We start from the raw sequence: 11,148 nt of genomic DNA, 5'->3' as shown, positions 1-11,148 counted from the left end.
GATGAACAGAAAACAGACAAAAGTTCCATTTATCAAACAACAAAGTATTTCTTTGTTTCATTTCTTTTTTTTTCACAGCTCTGTCTTACTTTCTCTCTGTGTGTGTGTGTGTGTGTGTGTGTGTGTGTGTGTGTGTGTGTGTGTGTGTGTGTGTGTGTGTGTGTGTGTGTGTGTGTGTGTGTGTGTGTGTGTGTATGTGTTAACTATCCAGATGACCATGAACATGACTTTGGCAGGGTTATAAATAAGGAAATGTGTAGATGAAAAACAGAACAGCAGAAACATAGACTCAGGACGACAGAAACACAACTTAGTAACAGACAGACAGACAAACAGGTAACAGGGAAATAAAACGGCAGCAAGGACAAGTGAGACAGGTGGGAACATTCAGAGGACACAGTTAGCTGCAGCCATGATGAGCAGAAAAATGTCATTTTTTGAGTTTTGGAAGCACAACAAGGAGAGAGGAACTCTTCTGAAGAGAACCAAACAGCTAAGACTTCATCCCTCACAGCTGTAAGTCTGATTAGAATCGGAACAAACCTTTAATAACACAAACAATATTTAAACTACAAACTTTAACTGCTTTAATATAAACATGTTAAATACTGACAGCTGCACAGTTTGACTCCTCAGAGCTTTAATCAAGATTAATAATTACATGTGAATCACAGCAGTGATCAATAACATCATTCTAATGATCAGGTATAGCAGACAGTTGCAGGTGCTGCAGACAGGAGCAGTAGGGTGAGGACAGAGGAGAGGGAGTTCACAACAAGGAGCTCAGTTGTATGTTGTTCCTGACAACAGTTTTATTTATTAGGATCTGTGTTAATATTGTGTACGTAAACTGGAGTTTATTTGTAACAGACGTGAGGTTTTTTTTCATCAGAAGAGTTAAATTTGTTCTTTCTTGTGCTGTATCACATTCTCTTTGTTTTTTCTTCGTTTGTTTTTACATGTTTTTTCTTCTTGTGTTTTTTTTTCTTCATGTGTTTGTGTATGTAAAATAAACATGATTTTCTGCCACATTTTCCTCTTACTTTGTATATTTTGACTGTCATGCACCACAACACCAAAGCGAAGGTAAATTCCTAATATGTGAAAACCTACTTGGCAATAAAACAAATTCTGATTCTGTTCACCCCCCACCCCCTGTAGTAGGCAGTTGCTAGGCGACTGTGGAGTTCGGGTGGCCCTGCATGATGCCAGGATGGCACCTCTGCTGCCCCCTGTTGGTTCAGAAGTCTTCAGACGCTTCACACCGACCTCACTGGAGGAAATCGAACGACGACATGAAGCTGAAGAGAAGGAGCGACAGAGGAAGAAGGAGAAGAACATCGAGGTAAAAAACATATTGAGCAGCTGTCAGCTGTCAAGAGCTGATCAATACACTGATAACAAGTAATCAATACACTGAGAACCACTAATCAATACACTGTGTACCAGTAATCAAAAAACCGAGCACAATGTACCAATAACTAATGCTCTATTCTTAATACCGTGATTCTGAGGCTCACTCTGATTGCCTGGCTCTGATTGGCTGTCTTGCTGACTGACAGATAGCAGAGGAAGATCTTCCTAAACCAGCCAGTGACCTGGAGGCTGGGAAGCCCCTCCCATTCATCTATGGAGACCCGCCCCCTGAGCTTCTCAACAGCCCATTGGAAGAGCTGGATCCCTTCTACCAATCACAGAAGGTCTCTCTCCCTCTGTAATAAAATTTATCAGATACATCAAGTTTCAATGTCAGGATTGACTGGTGTTAGAAACTAAATCTGATGTTTGTTTAAAATGTGTGAGAGTTTCAGTGAAAGTTTAAACATAAATAAGATCATCATGACATCTCTCTGTTCTGTGATCATCTTCAATCGTTATAATGGCAAACAGCACAGTAACTTTAAACATCACATTAACATTTCACTAACAAAGACCAGGCTAATAAAGATATGGATTTAGAATAATTTATTATAGGAGGGATGGATTGAGGTTCTGGAGGGAGGGCTGAGGGATGAAGGGATAGAGGGATAGGGTTAAGGACCAAAGGATGAAGGGCTGAGGATTGAGGAATGAGTGGATGGGGTGAAGGGTAAGGGATGAAGGGATGAGGGGAGAAGGGGTGAGGGATGAAGGATGAAGGAAGAAATCGGGGTCATGGACGGATGGATGCAGGAGTAAGTTGATGGTCTGGTGTAGACCTGTGGTGGGAAGACAGGAGAGAACAAGGGGAGTTGAGACTCTGAGTGGGGGGAGCTGTCTCCTTTCATAATCGACAAATAGAGCCCCCAAAAAGAAACTTCAGGTGGTAAGATGTGCATGGGTTAGGGTTAGGGGGGAAGTGTGATTTGCTAGTCTTGAGTTCATGTAGTCGCACATGGGTTTTTATAGACTTGGGTATGAATCTAGTAGGAAGAGGTAGATGGGTTGAGGTAGACCAGACTGGTTGGTTTTGCTGCATTTGAGGTGGTAGATGAGAGACAGATAGCCTATGTGAAGAGTTCTGATGCAGTGAGCAAAGAGATCGTGTGAAGGCAATAAAAGGCCAGGTGTGGCATTGAAAACTCTGAAGCAATTCCACCTGGTCAGATACGATGTAAGTGTTGGCGGAGAAACACTGTTGAGGATGGAATCTTGCAAAGCATGTACTAAACTGCAGGGTCATTTGAAGATGGTGGCTGAAGACAGTGGGCCTGGAGGGTCAGAGGCTGGTTCCAATTGTGTGAATTTCTGGAACAAAAAAACGAGACAGAATGGCGATTGAGTTTTGTGGCCTTGGATGTGGGAGGTTCAGATGATGAACTCGAGCTGGGCTGAATCCAGGGTGTGCCTCTGCATAAACTGCATTACGTCTAGACAATGCAATCATCCTTTGTTGTTGATGTCCACGATGGCGCTTTTTTTGGAGTAGATGGCGATGGTCTTTTTAGACCATTCATTGCCCCCAAAGAATGGATACTATGATTACTGGGTACATTTCACAGATGGTGGAGGAAGAGATGACAATTTGGATGGCCATTGGCCACCAAAGGAGAACCACCTTCCGCCATGGAAGGGGCTGTGTCTGTAAACAGCTGGATTTCTTCTGGCCTGGTGACATGGTCGTCGTAAAAAAAGGGGTTCCATTCTAGGAGAAGAACTGGTGCCGTAGTTTTAGCTGCATCTCGCATGCTTCATCCAGTGTAACGTGGTCATGGAGAGATGCAACAGAAGCAGCTATGGAAAGGAGTTGTGACAAGAAGGCTTGACCTTGAGGGATGATACGGATGGTGTAGTTGAGGTGGCCTAGCAGTAAGAGTAATTGGCGTTTGGTGCATCTGTAAGCCGTAAGGAAATTTGAGATGATGAAGGAAATCTGTGGGATTTTCTCAATAGGCAGGGATACTTTGAGCGAGATGGAGTCAATGATGATGCCAAGAAATTCCAAGGAAGTTTTGGAGACGTTCCGTTTTCTCTCAGGAGAGAGGAACTCGAAATTCGTCTGCTGAGTCAGAGTGTTGTGACCATATGAGCTGGGTGAGGATGGTGGCGTAACGATGAGAGAGTCCTCCAGAATATGGATGACAGAAAGAAGTTTGTACTTGCTTGTCAAGATCCAGGAGAGTGCTCTTTAAGGCAGTAGCTAGAGCACTGATATTAATTCGGGTAGTGAGATACTTACACAAGCTGAGTTTGGTTGGATTATGTGGACAAGTTGGTCTAGCATGGGCTCCGCCACCAAAGGAGCAGTTGTGAAGCAATTGGCAGCTAAGATGTTGCATCCTAGGTTGTCTTGGGTAAGTTATTACAGACCATCATCCTGCCCCGGTAGAGGACTGGTCTACCTCTTTTATCCACACGTTCTGTAAGAGAGCCGAGGGTGGTTGGCTGGGGGGATAAAGAGCAGGGGTGCAGGCTGCTTGAAATGGTGGGGTTTGGTTTATTTGAAGCTGAGACACGAGGCAGAGAAGCAGTGAGGATGCATGCTGTGGCCAGATTGGATGGTGTACCAGACAAGTCGAAATTTAAAGAACAGCAAGCTGCAAAGATGCAGCAGTACAGCTCAGGAGAAAGTGTTCCCCAGTATGTTTCTTGGTTGTATTGCTGCAGGCGAGCAAAAAGAATGTGGTAAGTATAGAATATGTTGCCGCTGCAAGGCCAAATCGATAGTCAGTCCAGTTCAGTAATGGTAGGAGTTGGGGTCACTTGTTTTCAGGTCTTTGTATATTTTAATTGCTCACTTTTTATCCTAATTAAAGGGGCAGTTGGCCAGAAGACCATAATTCTAGTCTTTTCCAGTGTAACTGGCAGGGTTAGGGGTCTGACAGAAGTTTTGCAGATGATACAGTTGCATTTGTAATGCCTTGTAATCCTTGGATGGAGCTACCAATATTAGATCATCTGCAAAAAAATTGGCATTTAATTTCTGTGTCAGAGAATGTGAGATCTGGGATAACTGATTCTTCTAGGGATTTTGCCAATTCATCAGTATAAATGTTAAAAAAGAATTGGGCTGAGAATGCAGCCCTGTTTAACCCCTCTACTTTGGGGGAAGAAGTCAGAACATTTAATATTTGTATACATTATTTTAATTATATCATAGATTTTCCCCCTACACCATTTTCTATTAATTCGGGAACAGACCATTATGCCAAATTGAATCAAATGCTTTTTGAAACCTACAAACAAGAGAAAATTTTGTTCTACTTTGGTTAGATAGGTTTATTAATGAGGGTGTGAGGGTTTACATCAATCAGCCACAGTATTAAAACTGGTAAAAGGTATTAATGTTGTGGCCGACTGGTAATAAATATGGTCTGTATTTCAACGTTGTGGTGTAAATCCAATGTGACTCTTGCCTAGGTAGCAGGATTCTGCAGAATAACTTCCCCAGGTTGCTGATGACACATATGCTTCAATAATTGTTTCGGTCAAATTAATTAATTTAACTTAATTTTCAAAAATTGTTGTTAAAAGTCCTTTGCTCCTGATGTCAGGGAAATGTGCAATATTTAGAACAAGTTGAATAATTTTAACAGGGCAATGTTGACCTTCTGGTTGCCGAATTTCAGCAATTTCTTTCCTAGTAATAGGGCCTGGATTTTAGCCAGTGCTTCTTTTTCAGTAATTTGATAGTCAAAAGGGTTTTGACTGTCTTTAATGACTGATTCTAGAATTTGTAGTTTGTTGAGAAGATTATTTTGGGCTGAATTCAGTGTAATAGTACTATGCAGGTTTTCAAAGTGTTTTTCCATATTTCACCGTGTAGTGAGGACACATCAACTTTTTGTTAATTCCACTAGGAAATCAATGGCGGGTGAATGAAAGTTCGGACACCTCAGGATCTACTAACTGGTTGCTCACCTCACATGGAGTGATGGCTTGTTTTTCCCCTATTTGCATTCCACTGAGAGATAAACCGTTTGAATAACTTTAGTAGAAGACTCCCTGGACTGTGCAAGTGCCCCTCTCACAATAAAAATATCAAAAATTAACACTTTCCAGGAGGTACTATTCATCTCCAACCTGGAGAGGCTGGCGTTTGTGATTTGATAATACAATTAATTACAGGATGTAAACTTTCCATTATCACCCTTGTGGCCATTCAGCTGTGGAACTCTGGAAAAGGACGAAACCATAGAGGATGCCATGGAACAGAGACTATTGTTTTAATTCAACAAACCACTAATTAAACACATAATGATCTGTTATTCACAACAAAATACTTTTTAACACATTTGGTAACTTAGCTCCTTGCAGTTCTGCTTTTGTTTTACTTTACTTTTGGCTTGTTTTCATCGGTTTTTACTTATTGGTTTTTGTCCTTCAAGGTTTTTGTTGTAGCCATTTACCAAGCCTCATCTCCAGTCATTTTACCTCTTCTAGATTGGCATTCCCACAATGTTTTAAAAAAAATTTTTTAAATTAAATCACGTAAGTGAACCTAAGTTTTTATAGCCTATTTTTGTACTTTACTAAGTCTTGCTGATAGCATTTTTGAAACTTTTTGCTTTCCAGTCATCACGATTATTTTTAAGACTATTTAACAAGTCTAGTTAGGGAAAGTGAAAATATCAGTTTATCCCACACCAGCTTCAGCGAGATCAAGAAACCAGCAGAGGCTGCATCATAACCTTTCTCCCTGTTTGCAAAGAGCCCTCCTTAGCCATAACTCTGCTCCGTCCAACTGGAGCAAGGTTCTCAACTGAGCAGCCCCGCTACCAGCCACGTGTTGCTTGGCAACTGCTGCATCTCAGAGAACACCACATCACTGGGAAGCTGCGAGTGGAGTCAGCCCTGAACCACTTCCAATCCAACCAAAAGGGGGCCAGCTCCAACCCTAACCCTAACCCTAATCCAAAGTAGGCTTAACTTTAATTCTGATGTCTATGATGAGAAATGGTGTCGAATAGTCCTTTTAATTATTAATTTTAAATCCGAGAGAAATTATTAATTCCCTTAGCATTCTGTTCTCTGATAGCCTAATCCTAATTCCACACTTCATTTCACTATTGTTAAATTAAATGACTAGTTCATTTTGTCATCCGAAGATTCACTTAATCCATCTGTTTGATTCTGATCTTTTTATTATGTGTTCATTATTAATGCTTAATTTATTCAGTTGCTTATAGAAATTTAGTTATAATAAATATCCTCCATTCATCGCTAAATTGTGGTCCAGATATTCCTTCGAAGCAGTGACAGGAGATCCCTGAATTGAGAGCCTACTGCTTTCTTATAATACAACTGATTCATTTGTTTTTATCTGTTTTTCTTTTATGATATATAAGGTGGTGTCTCTAATGTACAATGAGCCTAGTTCCGCTACAGCCATTATGAATAGCTGATTCTTCCACCTGTGATTTGCTGAAAAAGTGCCATTTTTCCAGAAATTTGTTTGAGTCAATGGATGCTTCAAATATATCAATTTGGTGCTCCATATACTGTTCTCTTTCAGTTATGATTTTTTTTCTCAGATGTGTCAGGGTAGCTGGTAGCAGCATAGGAAGGAAGGACCCAGATGCAGACACAAAAAGCAGGCTGACGCAATTAAGTAGCTCTCATTCAGAGACAACAGGCTTACTGGCAGACGGGATGACAAGCAGACAGGCATCTGACCCATCTCTTTCTCTGTTTGTCTGTCTCTCTGACCTGTCTCTGACCAGTCTCTATTACCTGTCTCTCTCTCTCTATCGTACGTGTCTGTCTCTCTGACCTCGCTCTCTGACCAGTCTCTCTCGCTCTCTCTCTCTGACCTGTCTGTCTCTCTGACCTATCTCTGTCTCTGACCTGTCTCTCTTTCTGACCTGTCTATCTACAGACGTTCATTGTGCTCAGTAAAGGAAACATCATCTACAGGTTTAATGCTGAGCCAGCCTGTTACCTGCTGAGTCCATTCAGTCATCTGAGGACCATCGCCATCAGGATCCTGATCCATTCATATCCTTTTTGATGTCACACTGCACTTGTTAGCATGGCTCTGTCTGAACAACATTCACTACGGAATGCAAATCCAGACTCCAGAGTCCAGGCAGAGAGTCAACACATCTTAGAAAAACTCCATGGTCCATGTTCTTAGTTTTAACCATTGAATGAAAAACTTTATTCTTTGAAATACAAAAAAAAAAAAAAAACATGATAAATTATAAGAGACTTCATCAAAGACTGCTGAACTTCAACTCAATTATCTAACAAGCACGAACAAGTACTGACTGCAGTCATTAATGCTCCAAATTAAGCTGCATTGAAACTCTACAGCTGTTCCTCTGTAAAAGTGAGCAATATTTATTATTTTATTCTTTATTATATCTGGATCAATAACATACAATGAATAATGGTCTGTTGCATTAATGGCTCATTGTACTTCTGCCTGATTGATCTTTAATCAGCAGGTTATTGATTGACAATACGCCAATTTTTTTTTTTGTTCCTTAAAAGCAAAACTTTATTTAGTTTGTTCATCATGGTGACGATTCTGACCAACTGTGTGTTCATGACGATGAGTGATCCTCCAGCATGGAGTAAGACTGTGGAGTGAGTCCACACACAAACACTGACACACACTGACACACACACGCTTTGTTTGGTTCAGTGTAAACAAGCAAAGGCAGAATAATGAAGGGTCTTCTTAACAGCAATATAGCAGGATCTCTGTTTAAGAGGGGTTGCTGATACAATCTGATACACACACCGATATACACAATTATATATACTAACACAAATTAATATACACTAATATACACACACAATTGATGCAACTCTACAACGAGACAAAAAGAAGGAGGAGGAAGAGGAGGAGGAGGAGGAAAGTTAGGAGGAGAGGGAGGAGGAGGAGGAGGAGCAAATCCCATCTGAAAACAACAGATGTTGCATCAGAGCAGAAATCCAGATTTTAAAGTTCAGGACTGTGACAAAGAACCAGCCTGTGTTCTTCTGTCTTGTTGGACACAAAACTGGGATCTCAGAGGAAATGCAAATGAAAGGACATTAAAATTCAAAAAGTTTTAACTTTGACCTCTGTAAAATATTTGAGTTCTGCTGTAATTATCTATTTTCAGGAAATGAAACTCTCAGCATTTAGATCTGTTTTGTTCAGTTCATTCTGCTGCTGTGAAAACTGTCAATCAGGCTCTGATGTGGACTAAAGAACTAGACTCCGACCATCTGTAAAGGACGGGTCTGGTTGAAAGTGAACTCAGGTGGTCTGTCTGAACTGTATGTACACAAGTGAACATCTTTACATTATCAGTCAGACAGTTCAAACTGTGTGTTCAGCTTAAGTCCATTAAAAAGAGATACAGTGATCCTCCTGTAAAGTTTCTGTACAGAGACGTTGTCTTTATTCACAACCTGCAGCTGATTTCAGTCTAATAACACTAATAATATTAACGCTAAGTTATATATTCATATATACATACAATGTCTGCAGTTTTTTTTTGCTGTTTGTTGTATTTTAATGTTTGAATATTTTTCTGTCGTTGAACAGATACGTGTTTACAGGCATCTACACATTTGAAGCAATGATCAAAGTTTTGTCCCGAGGATTCTGTGTCGGAGATTTCACCTTCCTCAGAGACCCCTGGAATTGGCTGGACTTCATGGTCATCAGCATGGCGTAATAATCAATAACACACCTGAGATACTCTTATTCATCACAGATTCTAATAATCAATAACTAAATCAATAACACACCTGAGATACATAGACTCATTTCATCACGTCATAGTTTTTGGCTGGACCGAAACAGCAGGGCCAGCCCTATAAATGTCCGTGGCTGAGTGAGTGCGTGAGTGAGTGAGTGAGTGAGTGAGTGAGTGAGTGTGTGATTAATTTATACCACTGGTCAGCCGAATGCAACATGACTAAGTGCTGAAGTTACACCATTGACCTTTGTTCTCTAAAAATGAATAGGCACACAGTTTCTTTTTCGTTATCAGGGGGTATTTACAGGCAGTGCTGATGCCTTAGCGCCTTTGTCGCTAGTTTTACTGATTTTTCAGACCCTTCTGGCAATTTTTCTTCACAAAAGCACCAAGCGACAAATCTAGCGATTTTTTGGACAAGGCTTTGGTCAGGCTTTCCCTCTGTAGGCACATATCTCTGTGAGTCTCATTCAATTAACCACACAGCAGATGACACAGATGTTAATGAGCTTCTAAATTTCTCTCTGAGGGGTCATTTTACAAGTAAATATAGTTGAAATCACGGCACAGCCGTTGTCTTTAACTTATGTGTATGGTGATATTGTGAGACGACATTGTAGATATAAAATCAGGATTTTAGAGCAGCAGCTTGGAAATGGCTTTGAAGTGAATACTGGTTAAAATGTATTCTTAATGGGCCACACTTCAGTCACTATTTCATACTTGTTCCATTGTCTGACAACAGAAACAGAAAGACATGTAAACGAAAACAGCTTAATTGTGAATTGTGAATTCAGCTGTTTTAAATTACTGTATATATGAGCATAGAGAGTAGGAGAGGAGCAGGGAGATAAGGGACAGTGCAGCCAAATACTACGTTTTGACCTAGTCTTCTCAGTATGTTAAAATTTTGTTGTCTGTTACTTTAAGAACTCAGTTAAAACTTGATTTGCTTTATTACTACTCTATTGTCTTCATACATTATAACTTTATCAGTCTAAAAATCCAAACTGCTGCTTCAAATCTTTGAGCGCTAAAGTTTTAAACAGTGAGAAATTTAACTGATGAAGATGTTTTCATGAGTCAAATCCGTAGGAACAGCAGGGGATTCACTTTAATCTGGTGATGATGATGATGATGGTAGTGATGAAGATTATGATGGTGATGCTGATGATGATGATTGATGATGATGATCATGATCATGATGATGATTGTAATGGTAATGGTGATGATGATGATGATTGATGATGATGGCGATAGTGATGGTGATGGTGATGAAAGTGATGATGGTAGTGATTACGATCATGATGAAGATGATGATGATGGTGACAATGAAGATGAGTGATGATGATAATGTGATGGTGATGATGATGGAGGCGATGATAGTGAAGATGATGATGATGTTAATAGGGATGTTGGTGATGATGATGATGGTGGTGGTGGTGGTAGTGATGTCTGTCTCTCTGTTTCAGATATCTGACGGAGTTTGTAGATTTGGGAAATGTTTCTGCGTTGAGGACATTCAGAGTTCTTCGAGCCCTGAAGACCATCACAGTCATCCCTGGTCAGTGTTTGCGTCACATTTTAAGGTGGATTTAATACCTTAAGTCCACCTTAAAACAGGAGTATGGCATGTAGCCACAGAGCCTAACAATCAGATGTGTGTTTGGTCTGTAGAGAATCAGCTTCAGCTGAGCCTTGATTCAATTCAATAACAGTCGGTTTTTATGAGTTGATGATGTTTATACTTCTGATTGGTTGGTAAGTTTTTAAACCCCACCGTCCCCTCAGGTTTAAAGACAATTGTTGGAGCTCTCATCCAATCAGTGAAGAAGCTGGCTGATGTCATGATCCTGACCGTGTTCTGTCTCAGCGTCTTCGCTCTGATTGGTCTGCAGCTCTTCATGGGAAACCTGAGGCAAAAGTGTGTCCTGATTGTAAACCAAACATCTGACAACTTTGATTATCATGAGTACATCAGCAACACAGGTATTAAGCGATGATTTAATATTTTAAATGTGTTTCTCCC

At 40.4% G+C, this 11,148-nt stretch overlaps 1 protein-coding gene across 4 annotated transcripts in view; it reads left to right on the top strand.

The window, feature by feature from the left end:
• Positions 1 to 294: 294 nt before the first annotated feature.
• scn4ab (sodium channel, voltage-gated, type IV, alpha, b) overlaps positions 295 to 11,148 on the top strand; it is a 29,447-nt gene continuing 18,593 nt past the window's right edge. For 2 of the 4 annotated variants that reach the window (XM_040124112.1, XM_040124111.1), the window contains exons 1-8: positions 295 to 516; positions 1,162 to 1,345; positions 1,563 to 1,700; positions 7,298 to 7,416; positions 7,921 to 8,010; positions 8,963 to 9,091; positions 10,592 to 10,683; positions 10,911 to 11,108. In XM_040124112.1, coding sequence (XP_039980046.1) covers positions 413 to 516; positions 1,162 to 1,345; positions 1,563 to 1,700; positions 7,298 to 7,416; positions 7,921 to 8,010; positions 8,963 to 9,091; positions 10,592 to 10,683; positions 10,911 to 11,108 — 1,054 coding nt within the window. In that variant the 5' untranslated portion in view covers positions 295 to 412. Of the gene's footprint in view, positions 517 to 1,161; positions 1,346 to 1,562; positions 1,701 to 6,130; positions 6,339 to 7,297; positions 7,417 to 7,920; positions 8,011 to 8,962; positions 9,092 to 10,591; positions 10,684 to 10,910; positions 11,109 to 11,148 lie in introns of those variants that run through there. The other 2 variants (XM_040124114.1, XM_040124115.1) reach the window with 2 other exon arrangements.

Source organism: Xiphias gladius, chromosome 3 (assembly GCF_016859285.1).
Source record: "Xiphias gladius isolate SHS-SW01 ecotype Sanya breed wild chromosome 3, ASM1685928v1, whole genome shotgun sequence".
Classification (NCBI taxonomy): domain Eukaryota; kingdom Metazoa; phylum Chordata; class Actinopteri; order Istiophoriformes; family Xiphiidae; genus Xiphias; species Xiphias gladius.
Note: the sequence above shows the minus strand (reverse complement) of the source record. Positions and strands in the feature narration are given on the sequence as shown.